General features: G+C 39.4%; 1 protein-coding gene across 1 annotated transcript in view; it reads right to left on the bottom strand.

Annotated features, from left to right (window-relative positions):
* LOC105211903 (band 7 protein AGAP004871) overlaps positions 1-20280 on the bottom strand; it is an 86658-nt gene that overhangs the window by 60328 nt on the left and 6050 nt on the right. The window contains exon 2 of the mRNA XM_054229052.1: positions 13678-13777. Coding sequence (XP_054085027.1) covers positions 13678-13777 — 100 coding nt within the window. The remainder of the gene's footprint in view (positions 1-13677; positions 13778-20280) is intronic.

Below are 20280 nucleotides of genomic sequence, written 5' to 3'. Positions count from 1 at the left end.
CTTTTGTGGCTTCATAATTAACACTAAAATTGGATGGTGCACGCCTGCGTCGTTCGCAATCAAGCTGATGTGTGTGGCCATTGTCTGCTGCAGACACTGCCGGCGGCTATCCATCCTTAAATGCCTGCCCATAACTATATGCATCACTGGAACTCCTGCTGGCTGCAGCAATAAAATGCAGCAACAACGTGCTTACACCACTCCAGTTAGAAAACGGCGGCACTCTATTCACCAGCACTCACTACACACGGACGGACATGCATATAAATTTCAAATATATGCATTTGCCGTCCTACACCTACCGACATCCGGTCGCTTATTTTCGCCACTCATGCCTTGTTTTAGCTCCTGAAGCGCTATATCGCTGCGAAAGTGGGTCATGAGCTGCCAGGGCTGAGCTTAGCGCACGATGCACGCACAAACCTAGGAATATGACTGGCTGACTGCCTTGCGGCGTGCAAAACAAAGTGTCTAACAGGCTTTGCTAGGCAAATCCATTTTGTACGCAGCTGCACACGACCACTTTTAATTTTGCATCTACAAGCAGAGCATTTCCCTCGAGAGTCGAACAAATGGAGCAAACAACCGGATAAATTCATATGAAGCCAAATGGACGACTCACGTGTACTCGTACATAAACTTGGAAGCAGTTACATACATAACAGCGTAGGTAGGAGAACTGTATGAGCGCCGTTAGTCTACATATACAAATTGCTTAGAATTTTTAAACTTTTGGAAATCCGAAATTATTTATGTAGTTGTGTACATATTAAGCAGCACATTTGTTGCTCTCAAATTTTCATATTTTATTTATTCATGAGTTTATTAACTCCGTACAAAGTGTTTCCCATTCGGAAGAAGCAAAGTTCTGAATGTACAAAGTTATCCTCTTATCATCGGTCGTATTTTCTCAGGGCCCGACTCTGAACAACTTAAGGATATTATGGAAGTCTTCTTCTTGGCAGAAATATACTCAGAGGTGGCGAACTCAATGCCTACGTTGTGACAGACACATACAACTCAGATCTCTTGCCGCAGAGCTTTTGGTTAATTTTTGTAAAATTTATGAATAATTTCAGGGAAAATTTTCTGGACAGCTTGAAATACATATATTGAAAATTAATAATCCAAAATATAATAGGCAGTAAAATCTTTATTGTTGGCTCCTAAATGTAGGCAGCATTATCGAATGTCAAAACTTAGACTCCCTCACGGTAATTTCAATTAGTTATGCTATTGTAGGACTCTATTTAGTGAAGACTTCTCATCAATATTTAATATTTCGAATATGTATGTATGTATGTGATTGGCGTTCAACCGTTTAGCCGGTTATAGCCGAATCGATGAGAGCGCGCCACTCCTCTTTTTCCTTCGCAGTTCGACGCCAGTTGGAGGTTCCAAGTGTAACCAGGTCGCTCTCCACCTGGTTTCTCCAACGGAGTGGAGGCCTTCCCCTTCCTCGGCTTCCTCCGGCGGGTACTGCATCGAACACTTTCAGAGCTGGAGTGTTTTCGTCCATTCGGACAACATGACCTAGCCAGTGTAGCCGCTGCCTTTTCATTCGCTGAACTATGTCAATGTCGTCGTATAACTCGTACAGCTCATCGTTCCATCGTCTGCGCCGACTGTTTGCTTGATGACAGGAGATATTTCGTCTTGTCCTCATTCACCTCCAGACCCATTCGCTTCGCCTCCTTATCCATGCGGGAAAAAGCAGAACAAAGGGCGCGGTTGTTGCTTCCGATGTATGGCACTGTTATATAACTTCAAGATGTTATAAAGCTCAGAATAAGACCTATTCCCCAAATCATAAGAGCACTTAAAGTGATCTAGCTAAGTATGTAATCTTGATAACTCATGTCTAATAAACATATAATCGTGTCAAACATATGTTAAGGCCATGAAAGCAAATATTCTGCCGAAATTACAATCTAATCTCCAAGCCAAACATCATTTATAATATTTTTAGTGAAATCTTTAGTTATACACTTTGACCTCCCTCCATGGCAGAATTAAAAATTGCCCTTTGTAAAATGTGTACAATATTTTTATGCCGACGAAAGCAAAGCAATAACTCTGAGGTCGGTGAAATGAAAATGCCTGACCTTTTACAAATTCATATATTCAAACGAATTTTTGTTGCGCTTTCCTTTGCTGCTTTGCCGTTTTGTTTCGCCGCCTGTGCAAAGCGGACAAACCGTGCATATCAGCCAAACTTAATTCATTATGTTGCTCATTTTCACCATTTTGCATTATTAAATGCAATTTCTCGAAATTACCAGCTGTTCCGCCACGTCTAAGCCACCACCTCTCCGATGCGAGACCACGCTGTGAAGCACCAACGCGACAGTCGTCGTCCCCCACACAACACAGGGGGGCTACAACGGGACTTGTTTATTTGCTAGCACTCGGAGTGCTGGAATTTTCCATTAGTCGACAGTTGCCATTTAAAAGTAAACAATAATTTACTAAACGCGAATGTTAATATAAAATTGCAAATTAGACTTCTCAGGCGATAAAACTGTTGCGCTAAATGCGCATGTGGCACATTCGAATCGCGGTCGACAATCTGCAAGCCCACGCGATCACGGTGCTGCCATTGAAAATGCCCTTCGAGGCGTGGGCACTTGTGAATGGATATGCGCATATTGCCATTTAATGACTGCTTTCCGTGTATTGTCTATCAATACACATGCTCTCTATGAGTAATAAACAATTCATATACACACACACACCTACACACTTAAGTGCAGGGTTGCTCATGCAACACACACCCACTCGAAGCACTCATTCATAGATTGTTATTAATATGAATTTGAAATCAATTCATGTTTATGAGTATGCAATTGCATTCGCCCTCTCGCCGCTGACGAGCTTATTGATTTTCTCGTCCAATTAAGAATTCAAATGCATGCGTCGCTCTAATTGGCGAGCGTTGAGTTGTGTGCCGCTGTAGAGTGACCCAGTTTATAGAGTGCGTGTTCAGGATAATTAAAAATATTTCTTTTGTATTAAATGTTCATATTTAGTTTTTACGAAGCGGCACTTTTTCATTGGTTCACTATTGACTGACAACAAAGTTGATTTAACGGCAAATAAAAACACGACGACTGTTGTAGTGATTGTGTAGCTTTTATAAATTTATATAGTAATGTTGAAGTAAATTTTTGTAATGGGTTAAATGGAAACATTATACACTCATACACCGCAAATATCGCAACGAAATTCATACAAAATAATTTTATCAAAAAACTCTGAACTTCTGAAGCTTTATCAGTACACCTCAGAAAGCTTTGTGGTGTGAGGTGCAAATTTTTTAGACACTACAACTCTTCAGAGTCTTCAATGTTATTATTTTTTTGTAATACCACGTATATAGTATAGCTATAGATCAATGCGATATTCAGACCAGAGAACTGCAAAACTCACTTTTTCCTTGAATCAGCTCATACGCAAAAGTTTCTATTCAATTCCAATCACTGAGCGAAACACAGCGTTGAGTAAAAATCAGCTCATGTTGCCGCACCGCTCATTCGCGTACAATGTGAGCCTTCGGTCCGAAATGCTTTGCTCACGTTTGCTCACTTCACGAAATTTTTAGAAAGTGAATAGAAACTTTTGTGTATGAGCTGATTCAAGGAAAAAGTGAGTTTTGCAGTTCTTTGGTATACATATACATATGTACGTATTCAAGCACAGTGAGTTTATTAATATGTGTTGAGTTTGCTCTTTTGTGTGCTTGTTTTCATTCAACACGATCATTGTTGAGCCGAATGAGCGAACGCCTGGATAGAGCTGTTTCAACACGAGCGTGAATAAATTCAGCAAGCAAACGAATTTACCGAAATTGAGCTGAATTTAGCTCAGTAGCGAATATATTCACGAATGCCCTTTTGAGCGCTTGAGCCGAATGGGCTGATAGTTCGGGTATTGTTTGTGCATGAACATTTTTGAGCTCAACGGAAGCCGTTCTCTGATTCAGACTACAAAATGTATGTGAGCAAATGTTACGTATACGCCCTGTACGTGCTTCGTATACCTTTCTTATAGTTCACGCTGAGTATTAAAGTCTTTAATTGACATATGTAAGAAATTTTTGTAATATAAATTTCGACAAACTCTTCAAAAGCATAAAATTAATTAAAATTTTAACAACTGCAATCTGCTTACTTTGTGGCCACAAATTTTGGTCATAAATAGTAAGTTCTAAAATATATTCAAAAGCTTAATCGTAATGATTCATTGAGGCGTATGAATGAAATAAAATGGAATTTAACATGAATGTTGCCTAGTTGAAATATAAAAAAAAACTATTTATTGAAAGATTTACGTACATACAACTATGTAATAGCCTTGGTGAATTTTGTGACATAGGCTGTAAATATAGTTAAGCTTTTTACCAATTTATACTTGCAGCATACATATTTGTATAGCTGATAAACCATTTATCACACATGACAGCATTTAAACTGTTGATCTCAATATATGATGAGACCGCATGTTAACATTTGAACACACATATGTGTCATCAGCGTCAGTTGTTCATCAAAATTTAATTAAAATTGCAGCGCATTGTCAATTTTAAGTCATATGGCATTTAAAACTATAAATATAAATTATTCATTTAATCACATATATTTGCCGAAAAACTTGAATGCCAACACATCACTGAACAGTCAACAGAATTACAGATGTCAAAGCAAATTTGTATGAGAATTTCCGTTTCAACAATTTAAGCTTCATGGTATTCATGTGCGCTTAGATATTCACAAAAACTTCAGCAACGAGTGCATTACACTTAATCACTGATGTGCGCACACTTAATCAAGCGGCCAACAAAGCATCAATTAAATCCAAATGTATAACACCGGCAGCGACGGTGGCAGCTGTGGCTGCGCTTCCGCCAAATTAAATATGGATGAAGGAATCGCAAACGCGAGGCACGCAAAAACAGACCAGAAAAACCCAGGGTACACACACACACACATAAAGATTTATGTATATGTAAGGATGTGTGTGCTCGTGCGAGCTCATGAAAATTTGATGCTGAAAAATAATTTAGTTTATTGAACGCCAGTCGGAATGTGAGACATTCGTACCTACTAACTGGGTGTTACGTGCGAAAATTCGGCAAAAGGAAGAAAGCGCGAGTCACGAGCATTCTGAGTAATAAATATTTTAACAGCCTAAAGCAGCCGTACTTGTGTTCGCTTTTACGACATGAGATGAGATTGTGCACGTTGATTCTATTTTTATGGTTCTCTAACATCATTACTGCGAGATTTGTATGAAATAAATCAAGTAACTTATTCGAATTCTTTTGACCTAGAGAATAATTGAAATGAAAGCATACTCATTATGACAAATATACTTAGATCTCTGAAGCTCTCTTGATTTAGGGCTAAAATTACGAAAGACTTGTGTTTAAAGCATCCAATAGGATCCCCGTTATCTCATTCCGGAGAATGAGTCCTTAAACATATCCTAATGAGGGTCAAATGAAATATATTTTGAAGACTTACCAGGATATGTTCCATTCGAACTCAGAGAACGCTTTTCGACATTCTGACTATCACTCTTCTGCAATGCTAAATGGATTTTTAATATAAGTCTAAGCTGAAATGAACACTACCATCCCCACAAGCAGCGCACGCCATGAATAACCGAATCGACCGCAGCGGCGCACCATGCCACGCAATGAATCAAATAGTCACACAGCAAGTGCCAACAGTCCAAACAAATGCCACAAGGCACACACAAATATTATGAGAAGCGCAAAAAGTCAGCAGCGCCCAATAAAGCGCTCATAAGAAACGCGAATTTGCTGGCGAAGAAGCAAACAGAAGCTGAAGTTAGCGAAGAAAAATCGCATTGAACGCGGTTGTGAAATGGCTGCCATTTATTTGCGGAATTCATAACGAAAACTGTGTACATTTGTGTGAGTGTGAGTGCGCCTGCTGCCACTTCTTCAATTCTTCGGAGTGAGCGTCGTCTTCAATGCCACTATCATGTCGGCACTATCGATGGCACGAGACGGCAAAGGCTGAGAAATGACTGAGCGTCTTTATGCAATGGCCTTAACTATTCACCAACTTTCTTCTGTTGGCAACGGAAATGCACGTCGCAGCCATCCCCCCTGCGACCGCACGCGCCTGCTGGCGCACAGCACACATTCATAAGTCTCCAGCCGCAAGAATTTTTTCAATCAACATACTCGACGACTGACAGCCAGCAATCCATTGCCAATAACATCGAGTTGGCTCCAGGGATGGGATGGTGAGCGAATGACGGTGCTGTGTAGCAGCGACTGCTGGCGGAAGTTAGCGAGTCAGTGCATTGAACTGACAAATATGCGCGCTCACGCACACAATTCCATATATATTTTACATACATACATACATACGAATATATAATGTTTATGATGAGCTCGTGGCTTGGAAGACACTAACAAAATCTGTACAGAAATACATAAACCTCTGCAGATTTCTTATAAGCTGCAAAGTGCGACTTCTCTCTCTCTCTCCCCCTCTTACCGACGCGCCTACGAGTCAGACATAATGCAACTGCCAGCGTCATAAATGCCTAACGGTTTTTTGCTTCAGCGCATTTTCCACTTTTAATCCATAAGCCAGTTTTTCGAACACAACCAATCTTTATAACAACAACAACAATACAATATAATACGGCACTACAACAAACTATCAACAATGCGGACAGAGCAGCAACAACAGCAACAAAACCAAATTAAAGCCGCCAACAAAGGCCTGAAAGTGACAAATACCAGCGACGGGCGACGGGCGGCGCATGCATCGTGCGGTTTTTGTGTTATGTTTCGTCTCCCCTCACCCCGCAAAATTTGTATGTTTGGCTTTTTATTTATTAAGCATCTAGAAATTGTTAGCAGCCACACAATCTGATGGCAACGCTTACTCAGTACGAGCCTCAGAACGGAGCGTGAAACGTGAAATGGCCGAAGATGGCAATGCGCCAAGAAGCCAGAAAGCGAAGCTAAGAAAATGCCATTCTGCTAAGATAACCTCTCGAAGTCAAGCAAACAAATAAACATACATATTTATATATACAAAGCGGCGAGCTGCCACTGTTCGCTACACTCTTTCTCACTTTCTCCCCTCTCCTAACACTTCTTGCTTTCCTTTGTGTCCTGCTGGCATTGTCAGTGGAATTCGGATTTGTCTTTTAAATTAACATTGTGTAATTTAGTTGAAAATGTAAGTGTTTTATGCTAATAAGGCGAGATTCCCACACAATCACAATCACAGCTTACAAGTGTGCCTGCTACGCTGTTGGATGAATTTGGTTCAGCAAGTCAAGGAGATGCCTGCCTGATTACTTGTGCTTGTGTGTTATGAGCTTGTTTTCGCATGTCATTTACTTTCATTTCATTGCTTTGACAAATCGCAATGACAAGTGTAAATATTCAGCCGTTCTGCCTTTTATTAGAACATTCTTGTGGTAGATTTGCCACAATGAGATGATTTATTATTATTACTATTACACTTTGACTAAATAAGTGATTTGTCTCAAGCAAATTGTATGCTTTTCAAATGATCTGTCAACTTGATTTAGCAGAAGCGGAAAATATGCAGTTGTCATTATTAGTTTTGCATAGTTGGACACGATTTACAAAGAGAAGTTAGTGTAAATATATGTAAATAAAGTCAATTTGAAAACTGTCTGCTTGCTGGTGCAATTCGCTAAAGATATTGCTAACTGAAAATGTGAGTACTGATGAGCTCGCAAGAAAGAGCAGCCGAGTTCCTATTACACCTGGGTGGGAATGAGCCGCTGCTCCAGTGTTCTCTTGCGTTTTAGCGCTGGATCAATAGATCTCTCGCGAGTTTAATAAACGCTGATTCACAAACTGAATCTTTCGACTTAGATTGCAATGCAAGAGAGGTCGGCTGAACTACTAGGTCCGTCCTAATGGTGGAAGTACTCACTGTATTGAGGTTAGGAATTCTGTCGCACACAAAATGTCAATACTTTATGGAGGAAGGCGAGGTAGAAACATCAAGTTATTTCCTCCTCCACTTCTCAGCGTACCCAAGACTGATATTAAAACATCACGGTAGCCGAACTCCGCGAACTGGCCGGAATGGATATTAGCCGTCTTATAAAATATGTGATAGGCTCAAAGTGCTTTTGTGCTATATAACAGTCAGCTTTGCGAGCCATACTTAGGAGTCTTTTCGGCATCACAATGGACCGGTGCCTTTATTTCTCCAAGTGCAACCCCTCGTTGCACTTCTCGCAAGAGTTAGGCTCCGAACTAAATCTCACATCGATTTGGACTTAAATAAGATCTAGTGTGTCATTATATTCCTCATTCGGGACATCCATCCATGAATCGGCATTATTATTGATAACCGCTTAAAATTCTCGTTTAAATGTATTATATTAGACCTGAGACTGGAGAATTTACTACCAACTTCCAAGCACTTTTTTTTCAATTTAGTTTTGAAAATTTTTAAAAATCTTCAAGCAAGAAGAAGTTTGTGAGACCAACGTTTTACAATCAGCAGCGGTCAATTTCTCTTGCCTCGCATACAGACACAAACCACTTATTAACCTTATTGACCATACTCGATAGTTTACCATAATGTAATTACTCTTTCCACCGCATCCTCGTCAAACAAACAGACTAACTCCTTTGTATTTATATTAGGAAGCTGATAAAATTAACTGCTACTCGTTATGAAAATTTTCACTTACTCGTGGCTAACTTTCTGTGTACTTTATAATTTATGTGAGAAAAATGGCAAATATACAAGCAATTAACCCATTGCCCATGGCCAAAGCATGCTTTATGCCAAAATTACACAAGCACACTCTCACTAATCAAACCCATTTGCAAGTCACAAGCATTTCAAGCGTTCTGCCAGAGACACAAATGCTTCGCCGGCTGTGTGCATGTGTGGTTACAGCATGTTTTGTGTTTTTTGGTTTACGTGCTGAAAATGCTTTGCATACGTGAAGTGTATGCCGACAAGTGCGAGTACAAGCTCCACCAGTTACATATCTATGCTTGTAAGCAAATACTTCGCCACGAGTGTACATGCATGTATTTGTGTTTTCTCTTGAGCGAACGCTGCCAGCCAGCTCAACTTTAGCAGCCACTGAGATGTGTTCTGGTTGGAAAACTAATGCCACTAGTACCTACAACATCTCCAGAATATTATTATAGTATTCATCTCGAAGTGATTGATAAAGAAAGTGATTAATTAAACAATCTGAATTATTCAAATAATTCTTCAAAGAAGTCCTAATTTTTCAATGGCAAAATGTGAACTTTTCATTACTCTTGATCAGTCATGAAACTAGTAATGGACCAAAATTCACCAATATCAAAGCCAGTTTTATGTGAACAAAATTCTCTGTTGTGCTTATGTTCATAGCTTTGAATTGCTGTGGGTCTTCTGCTCATTGTTGATTCCATTCCGTCCGAACACAAGCACTAAAAACACTTGTTGTGTGCATACATTAGCACACATGCACACGCACACTCATGCACAAGTGCTACATAGTACTACATATGGGCTCCGATAAGTGATGCTTGTAAATTTTGCCAATTTGGTAATATGAACTACACAACGGTTTATTAATACGAAAACAGTTTCCATTTTAATCTATGCAAGGTGGTGAATTTTTAATAGGAAATTTTAATCAAAAGCATGAAATTACTTAGTTTTATAGGACGTCGTTGCAACTAGCATAATATAGGTATGTTGTTGCATTATCAATTTTTATATAAACACCAAAAGCTTCTCTTCTGTTTACAAACTGTTAAGCTTTTGATCATAAATTTGTTTAATGGAATTTAAAAAACGTTTTTCTTATTTTCAATTCATATTTTATAGTAAAAAAGTTGATAATATTTGTTCATACTGTCGTCCAAAGTAGAAGTAGAAGTCAACCAGACTCCACTGCGTATGAGTAACTATTTTTTACACCTTAAAAAAGAGATTTATAACTTTTTTAATTATCTCCTTTTGCTTTAGTGATAGTTTTTCTAAAATTATATCACCCAAAGACAATCAATATACATATGCACTCTATATAATCCATGAGATGTCTTATTAACTAAGGGACTAATTATTCGCTCTAATTGAAATCATAAGAATTTAAATTAAATAAAATGCAATTTTTTTTCTGGCCAATCACAGTATATATATATATAAACAAAATATAGTGCTAAAATTTCAGTTATTTTCCTGCTAAAAAACTATGGGACTTAAAAACAAAAAAAACGGGGTTACCACTTTACGAAAAAGTGGGTACTTACAAGGAGATTTATTCAGTACTGCAATAAAGAAAAAGATTAAGCTAAAGCAATCATCGCACTTAATTAAGCTAAATTTATATACTCATACATGTCAGATAAATATATAGCCCTACATAAATACATAAGTACATACATATAGACTAAAGACATATTAGGGGATTCACAAAGGTTAAGAAAAGAGTAATGGCAAAGCAATACAAATATACACTATTCAAAAATTTATTTGATTATGGGAATTTACATTGATATTTGAAGGTTTAGATTACACTTTTTAAAATTAATATCAAGTAATAAAATATGGAAAATCAAAGAATTCGAAAAATTTGTTAAAAATTGCTTTCGTAAATAATTAATAATATTATTTTTTCCATTTTCTATAAATTATATTATATTAACTTTGTATTAATAAATAATTAAATTACATTTCCCAAGCGGAAATAATATTAATAAAAAGCAATAATATTTATTATATAATATATAGCTACTGGGTGCATGAATATTTTATTTTACTCTTTTTTTTTTCTTTTTTTTCTCGTGCAAATTTATTAAACCAATTATAGCACTCACCCACACGTCGTACTAAAATGGATAATTCCAATGCATGCACCATATATAGTAATGAATCATTTATCAAACATCGCAAAAAGTCAGCATTGTTCCGGATAATATTCAGTCAACAATTTAGACGCATAGTTACGAGTAAGGAATGACGATGAATATTTCAAAAATTTCACATGAATATTCATGATTTTTCAATGCATGCATTTTTTGTTGCGTGTTTTTGTCATAATTATTCCAATTTGCGGTTTTTAAGCATTCGCCAGGGCGTCATTCGTACGCGTCGTTGCAACATCAAAAGAAAAATGGTGTAAAAATACAAAAATAAAAAATGGAAATGGAAAATACAAAAGGAGCATTTCAATTAATTACGCACAGCCTCATGCACCAGATGCGTAACACAAAAGGCAGCTACAACAACAACGACAACATATAGGTGATATAACGGATTCCACATACTCGTATGCCTCACATACTCGTGCCTCGCATCAATGGGCACACACCTACGTACACTTATGGATGTGTTCTTTATGTGTGTGTGTGTGTGTAGACACTTACTATACAACACTCATATAGACATGCAAACAGTGGTGGAGGAGACAAATAAACAAACCAACAAACAGTATTGTGGCATTACAAATCGTCAAAAGTGAAATAAATAGGAATAAAAAGACAAAACCACACTACCTGCATGTATGTGGTTGAATAAATACACTCATGTGTGCCTGCGCGCGTCAGTGCACACACTATTTCCAACCGCATCAGCTCCGTTATATGCATGAGCACGCAAAGCAACAACAATACAGCCGCCTACGCTGCCACCTTCGGCGCCGCCAACATCATCACCACAAACATCACTTTTTCCGTTATCTACACTTTACTCTCCGCTTAGCCACCTTGGCGGTTGCCGCCTTGAAGCCATGTGCGTATGCTTATCTGCTGCTCTACAAAAATAACCTTCTAAGGGTGATACCGACATCGTCAGAGAGTGTCTTGGGAGGAAATCTGTTTCTGAAAATTGTTCTTTCGTAAGTAAAGGTCTTGCAAGAAAATTCAACTGCTATATTCTTAGGAACCAAAAGACTCTGAAGGATATTTCAAAAACCCAAACTAGCACAGCATTTGATTTAAATAAAGCCCCACCTTCCGACTAACTTGATGAATGTATATTCTAATAGTGACCATCTCTCTCTATGTAATAACAGATCTCCGATACTTCTCACAGAGTCCATCAACAGTTTGAATGTGCCTTAACACTTATGACAAACACCATTATCTGCAGACGAATCTCGATAACTTGGGTTCTTCGTTGTAATTTCTTTCTATCTATCTATCATTTTAATGTTTTTCATTAAATTTCCACACACACTGAGCCCACCCTAATGCACGTAACTACCTACAATTGAATACGTTTCTATATTTACAAACAGTTAGTGACTATAAACCGCGAAGAAGCATGCCGCGCATTTCAAGGATGTGCTAACGAAGAGAGTAAAAAACTACGCGCACAAACAATCGAGTGGAATACAGCGGCAGCCACAGACGTAGCCACATAAATAAGACCGCAGCGAAATATTTTAATTAATTCTTCGCGACAGTACGAGCAAAGGTCAGTTTATTTTTGTGAGCCTTAAGAGTAGATACATATACCATGTATGTAAAGGTTACCAGTAAAGCTGGTGAAACTATTTGTTAGTGAAAACAAGGTCTATAACTCCTATAAGGAGGAAAGTACAAAAGCGTTCGAACGAATATTCCTCGTAGTTTGTGTATAAAACTTAAAATTGCACTGAAGTTTCTGGTCTCGAACAGAAGTCTCACAGTTCGAATTTCGACTTTGAAGATAAGTAAGGATTTTAGGACAAGATTTGAAGTTATAAGCCTGGAAAATCAATTGCTTCTTATTTGTCCTACCGACACTTACTAAAGTGGGTAACTAAAGGTAAGAGATTTGTCGTCGGCAAGAGACTACGTCCAGTCTTGAGTAAGCAAGAACCGAACTTTGCACATTTTCAGATTTAGTTTCCAACTTTTCGAACGGTAACTGTAAGTGCAAGTAAAAAATTAGTGCCTATTACAGATTTACAAGCAAATGTACGAGTACATACGAACATCTGATTGTGAGACTCAAGTGTCACCGCTGAAACAGTAACCAAAACATGTCGGCGGAAATGAAACTATGTCAACTTTTTAGCTCTGCCATGTTTTGGCGGATGTGGAAAGGATGGGCTGAGACAACACGGCATACAACAAGCAGGTGGCAGGTGGCAGGTGGCGAGCGCCACTCGTGATGCGCCGATCGGCTAAGCTAACTCGATAGAATGCGATGGCAGAAGGTGTGAGGCGTGCAAGGCGATAGCGTGAGATGTGTGGCGCTGCTGAGCTCGGTGGACGCAACAAACGAAGCGCATGAAGAGCCTTCAATGTGATAAAGTGATGTCGGTGCTGGTGACGATGGCGATGGCGACGAGACAAGATGCCAGTGAAAATTGTTCAAAGCATATGGAAGCGCGCGCGTGTAAATGAATAGTTAGTTTGGAGCTCAACAGTCGCCAAAGCTGATGAATGACGCCAGGCGGCTGGGCTGGGCTGTGCGTCTCGTTGTGCACTGTACATCTGCGCTGACATACACAGAAGGTATAACGGTATGAGAGAACGGTTGGCTGGTTGGTACAAAGCTTATTTACTACACTTACAACATGCTATCTACGTGTACATGCATGCATACATACATATGTGCTAGGATTAATGACTAGCGGGTGATAGGTGAGGGTAAGTCCATGACAGCATGCTCAACTTGTGAGTGACACACTTACTTTTCATGATACGATTCCGGTATTCGTCGTCGCGTTGCATGGTTACACTGCCGCCGCCGTTTGAAACCATTGAGCTAACTTGTTCCATAGGTACAATATCCTGTGGAAGAGACAAGAACAAACAACAACAAAATCAATTAAAGCCATCGTAGCACATTAATCAACAGAATTTTCGATAACAAGTCGAGTATCATTTGGTATTTTAATTGATTAGAAATCAATTTGACTTCAACAACTTGGCTAGGGTTCTTAAGTAAATATACAGATATTTAAACAACTTTTGTTGATTTCTTATATGTGTGCCTGAAGTTAAGTTAAGGTGTTCTAATTACAGGTAATTTATTTGCTCTTTCGCCAGCGTACATTAGGTGGAAGGTGACTGACCTCAGTACTGCGTTAGTTTAAAACTAAACTTTTTACTATCTGATGAAGCATGTAGAATAAGAAGTCAACATAAGTATTATATATTCAAATGCTCCGCTTATTTAACCATAACTAAAAAAAATATAAATTAAAATTAAAATACAAGCAGTGAATCGTAAGAAGTGAAATTAGTCTAATATGAGAAGTGCAGGAAGCCTTAACCTCCTCAGTGCTTCCAAGTTAACAGCAATTCATGATAAGAGAATTGCCTTCATGTAATTATTTTCTCAAGGCTCAAACGCTGTTTCTAAATTATTTGAATTTGCTTTAGTAAAAGATTTGAAAGCCTTCCCTTGAAGAACGTTTCAATTTTCTGCAATGCCAGCGACATCCAGCTGACTTTCGATTTAGAAATGTCAACCACAATGTAACAGCTACCCAGAGACTTGAGGCTTGCGATTTCATTAATCATCGCACAAACGCCGCATGCTATCAGGCACGCAAAAGATTAAGCTTCGAAATGGAAAAGATGGAGGCCTTCAAGCAAACGTGACGTGATAAGCTCAACTGATTGCTGAAAAAAACGTCTCCCCAGTGGCATCGAATAGCTAAAAACACTTTTTGCCAATTTTGTTTTCATTTTTTGTAAACTGAGCTTGCGGTCACTCGCTTCCCACGGTCTCAAGGTCATATATATAGAATAGCAAAACATTAAATAAAGGTTAAGTAAAGAGAATTTATATAAATCACTAAAGCACAGGCACCACACTCTTCACGGAAATTTCTTTATTATTATGCAAAGTTATACAAACATTTTTTACGTAAACACCACAAAACCTAACCGCCACGTGCAGTCCTTGAAAAGCCTTAAACACACAGACGCACAATGTCCTTTAATTATTTAATAATGCCTAACTCACTTTCTTATAAACACTCTTCGTTGCCATTTCTTCAAGCTCGAGCACATAGACATTGCGTCGCGTTGGCATTGTCCACTTTGCCGTCGTGTAAGCGGCAGACGACTGCTCTCCCGTGCCTACGTGAGCCTTTCACGCGCACAAGATGTTAACAAAGTGATAATAATCCGACAAAATAATCAATTAATTAACTGTACAATCATGCGAGCACACATTTGCAATGAGTTGTCATTCGACATTAAGACGCCAACGGCGCGATTTCACTAAACCGAGTGATTATTATTAGCTCGTGAGTGTCAAAGACAATCGGTGTGTGAGTACAAATATTGTTGGGATGTTGTTGTTATTTCCTATTTGCCGTCACTCACTGTGCATACAATGTTAATATTAGTGGTTTGTGTCCTCATATGACTAAATTACAGGAGAATATTAACCCAGCACTGAATTAATTTATCACATTTGGTTGCGACTAGTTCTCTTATATGAGAATATGGCTGAAAAGACTGATAAGTCATATGAAAGTTAAGATGGATATATGGATCCTATAATTGAGGTTAAGACCGCTTGCTCCATTCTCTAGAAGAGCTGCAGTGATTTTCTACTACAATATTCTCATCATCTTCATGTTGCTTGTGGTCATTGTGTGACTGAGAAGATATTAGATCATATATCTTAGGACAGCTTTACTGTATACTTTATCAATTGCTATGAAATGACAAAATAGATTCCAATATGACCGTTTTAGGATCAGTTTGAAACCAGTCCCTTCACTAGTTAAAAATCTCAATCATCTTTTTGTATTACAAGCAATTGTAATTCGTGGTCGACTGTCTTTGGCATTTAAGCGGTTTTACAGACAAGCACCCATACATGCATATATACACACCACTGTGACTATTATTTACCATTCCATATGAATGTTTGTTTAATATTTACAATAAACACACACCACATCAAATACAGATATTATTATAATATTTAAGCTCCGACTGTGACATGTTATTCACTCACCGGGGCTTTGGTAATGTGCATGTGTTGTTGGCCTGAGTATTTGCTAAGCCTCAAGGTCTCCATGGGCAAAATGCCCAGCATGTCGTATACGTAATTATTGTGATTATGCATTGTAATTTTGATGCCCCCCAAAGATATGCCAAATGGATAAACAAACTGTTCTGTTCTATATAAACGTTTAGAAACAAATGACTACATGTGTGAGTGTGTGTGTATAGGTGTTTGTAATTAATTGTTGTACAAATCCAATTTAATGAGTTTTTCTAAATGTGTACTAAATATAGATTTTTAAATGCTACAAAGTGCCCTCATTAAATTGGGAGGTGTGTAGGAAATACGAAATATTGTGTTCAAAAAATAACGGGAATTTTGGAATATATTTATATTCAGTTTTCTAATACAGACAAGATCCTAGTAGGTATTACATATAAATTAAATTTTAAGGCTGCTTTACAGGCTTCAAAAAATCGATTTTTTTGTTTTGTTTTAAATCTCTTCCAAAACTATCCAAGAATATGTCTTTAAAATTCCAGAGGCCAATTCGACATATTTTTAAAGCAAGAGCAGTTTTAGTGGCCGAGCGTCGAGCAGGTGCGAATGCTCAGGCAGACTTTAAAGCGCATTTTCTCGAGTTTTCATTTTCATAAGTGTTAGAAAACGGTGCTGGCGTTAGCAAAAAGAATATATGTCCGATCGAAAAAAACCAAAGTTATCTAGCTTCAGTATTAAATTATATTCTATTTGAACTAAAAAAGTTGGACAAAAGTATTATAATTTAATACTTGTTTTGCAACTTAAAGTACATTTTTTTTCTTAAAAAAAGTGAATTTTTTTTTTCAAACTTCGAAAAAATTTGGAATTTTATAACTTCTTCGATATTTTTTTACTTCATAAAGAAAAGAAACTTATAAAAATTAAAAAAAAATTTGGTTCGACTGTTTCAGATGCATCGCACGACCTCCATCACCGGCACCGATTTACAAGTGCAGACTCCAGGCGCTCCAGAAAAATACTTACAACTTTGAAAAAATTTCAATATTTTTTAATAATAAATATTGTTTTTAAGCCTTAAATATAACACACTATCGTCTTTAAATTCCGTTTACCGCAATCATTTCCATCCCTTTAAAAAAAAATTGCTAAAAAACGCTTTTTCTCGGCTTTTAAAGCAGACTACTGCCTTAATTCAAGAACTGAGGGTCTCAATATATACTTTAGAGTACCGTAGATGGAATAAGCTGAACAATAGGCTTATATTTCATTGGAGTCGATAAACTATTTTATTAAAAAAGGGTTTTCTCAAAATGGCGTGAGAATATTTTTGCTTCTCAACATTTCAATGCCCATAAACCAAAACAACCCTTTGCTAAAATATATATAAATATGACTATGGAGGATGGGATCATGTGTAGAAGTTCACGCAAGTGAGGAAAGTTTTTGATTGCCACTCACTTGGGAGTGGCCAGAAACGATTCTTCCCCACATGGTTCAAGCAGCTCACGACTTCCGGTTTTAGACCAAGTATCCTCTGGGTAGCCAACAGACATCCGTTTGAAGGCGAGCTAAAGTGAGAAGGCGAAGCCCGCTTATGCGGTTGTGCGTAGGGTTTGGGACCCACCACATAAAAACACCCCCCAATGAAAAATCTACGAAAGCCTCGGATGAGACACCCCCCTTTTGATGACGACCCCTGCAAACGTTTTAAGGATAATGATATAAGGGCATGCACCTGGAATGTCCGGACCCTTAATTGGGAAGGTGCCTCTGCCCAGCTGGTTGATGTCCTCATACGACTTAAGGCTGACATCACCGCCATCCAAGAAGTGCGATGGACGGGACAAGGACGGAAGAAGGTGGGTCCTTGTGACATCTACTACAGCGGCCATATAAAGGAGCGCAAATTTGGTGTTGGATTTGTGGTGGGAGAGAGACTCCGTCGCAGAGTCCTGGCATTCACCCCGGTGGATGAACGTCTAGCCACAATCCGCATCAAAGCGAGGTTCTTCAACATATCGCTGATTTGCGCCCACGCCCCAACGGAAGAGAAGGACGATGTGACCAAAGATGCTTTCTATGAGCGCCTAGAACGCACCTAAGAGCGCTGCCCCCGCCACGATGTAAAAGTCGTGCTTGGTGATTTTAACGCCAGGGTGGGTAAAGAAGGTGTCTTTGGCACAACAGTCGGAAAATTCAGCCTCCATGACGAAACATCGCCAAACGGCCTGAGGCTGATCGACTTCGCTGGGGCCCGAAATATGGTCGTCTGTAGTACCAGATTCCAGCATAAGAAAATACATCAAGCTACTTGGCTGTCTCCTGATCGAAACACGCGGAACCAAATCGATCACGTTGTGATAGACGGAAGACATGTCTCCTGTGTTTTAGACGTGCGTACGCTCCGAGGACCAAATATAGACTCGGACCATTATCTGGTCGCAGCGAAGATACGCACCCGCCTCTGTGCAGCAAAGAACGCCCGTCTACAAACACAAGGAAGGTTCGACGTCGAAAAGCTGCAATCGCAACAGACAGCCACGAAATACTCTACTCGACTTGCACTCCTGCTCTCTGAGAGCACTCATCAGCATCTCGGTATAAGGGAACTGTGGAACGGCATCTCAAACTCACTGCGTACCGCTGCAGCCGAAACAATTGGTTTTCGGCAACGACAAAAAACAAGCTGGTACGATGAGGAGTGCCGTCTCGCAGCGGAGAGAAAACAGACTGCCTACCTCGCAACGTTGCAAACGACCACAACACATGGGGGATGGGATAGATACCGAGAGCTGAAGAGGGAAGCGAGACGCATCTGCAGACAAAAAAAGAAAGAGGCCGAAATGCGTGAGTACGAAGAGCTTGAGAAGCTGGCAGACAGAGGGAATGCTCGAAAATTTTATGAAAAAATGAAGCGACTTAACGAAGGTTTCAAGACCGGAGCATCCTCATGTAGAGACCAAGGTGGTAATCTGGTAACCGATGTCCAGGGCATACTGGGATTATGGAGGGAACACTTCTCCGACCTGCTGAATGGCAGTGAGAGTACAACACCAGGAGATGGCGAACCCGATCCCCCAATCGATGACGATGGAACAGATGTTCCATTACCCGACCATGAAGAAATTCGAATAGCAATTACCCGCTTGAAGAACAACAAAGCAGCGGGGGCCGATAGATTACCGGCAGAACTATTCAAATACGGCGGCGAAGAACTGATAAGGTGCATGCATCAGCTTCTTTGCAGAATATGGTCGGAAGAAAGCATGCCTGACGATTGGAATCTCAGTGTGCTCTGCCCAATCCATAAAAAGGGAGATCCCACAATCTGCGCCAATTACCGTGGGATCAGCCTCCTAAATATCGCATACAAGGTTCTATCGAGCGTATTGTGTGAAAGACTAAAGCCCACCGTCAACAAACTGATTGGACCTTATCAGTGTGGCTTTAGACCTGGAAAATCGACAACTGACCAGATATTCACCATGCGCCAAATCTTGGAAAAGACCCGAGAAAAGAGGATCGACACACACCACCTTTTTGTCGATTTTAAAGCTGCTTTCGACAGCACGAAAAGGAGTTGCCTTTATGCCGCGATGTCTGAATTTGGTATCCCCGCAAAACTAATACGGCTGTGTAAATTGACGTTGAGCAACACCAAAAGCTCCGTCATGATTGGGAAGGACCTCTCCGAGCCGTTCGATACCAAACGAGGTTTCAGACAAGGTGACTCACTATCGTGCGACTTCTTTAACCTGATGCTGGAAAAAATTATAAGAGCTGCAGAGCTAAACCGAGAAGGTACAATCTTCTACAAGAGTGTACAGCTCCTGGCGTACGCCGATGATATTGATATCATCGGAAGCAACAACCGCGCCGTTTGTTCTGCTTTTTCCCGCATGGATAAGGAGGCGAAGCGAATGGGTCTGGAGGTGAATGAGGACAAGACGAAATATCTCCTGTCATCAAACAAACAGTCGGCGCATTCGCGTCTTGGCTCCCACGTCACTGTTGACAGTCATAACTTCGAGGTCGTAGATAATTTCGTATACCTGGGAACCAGCATCAACAACACGAACAATGTCAGCCTCGAAATCCAGCGCAGAATAACTCTTGCCAACAGGTGCTACTTTGGACTGAGTAGGCAATTGAACAGTAAAGTCCTCTCTCGACGAACCAAAATCAAGCTCTACAAGTCGGTTATCATTCCCGTCCTGCTTTACGGTGCAGAAGCTTGGACGATGTCAACATCAGATGAGACGACACTAGGAGTTTTCGAGAGGAAAATTTTGCGCAAGATTTATGGTCCTCAGAACAT

Source organism: Zeugodacus cucurbitae, chromosome 4 (genome assembly GCF_028554725.1).
Source record: "Zeugodacus cucurbitae isolate PBARC_wt_2022May chromosome 4, idZeuCucr1.2, whole genome shotgun sequence".
Taxonomy (NCBI): Eukaryota; Metazoa; Arthropoda; class Insecta; order Diptera; family Tephritidae; genus Zeugodacus; species Zeugodacus cucurbitae.
This window is presented reverse-complemented; position numbering and strand designations above follow the sequence as displayed.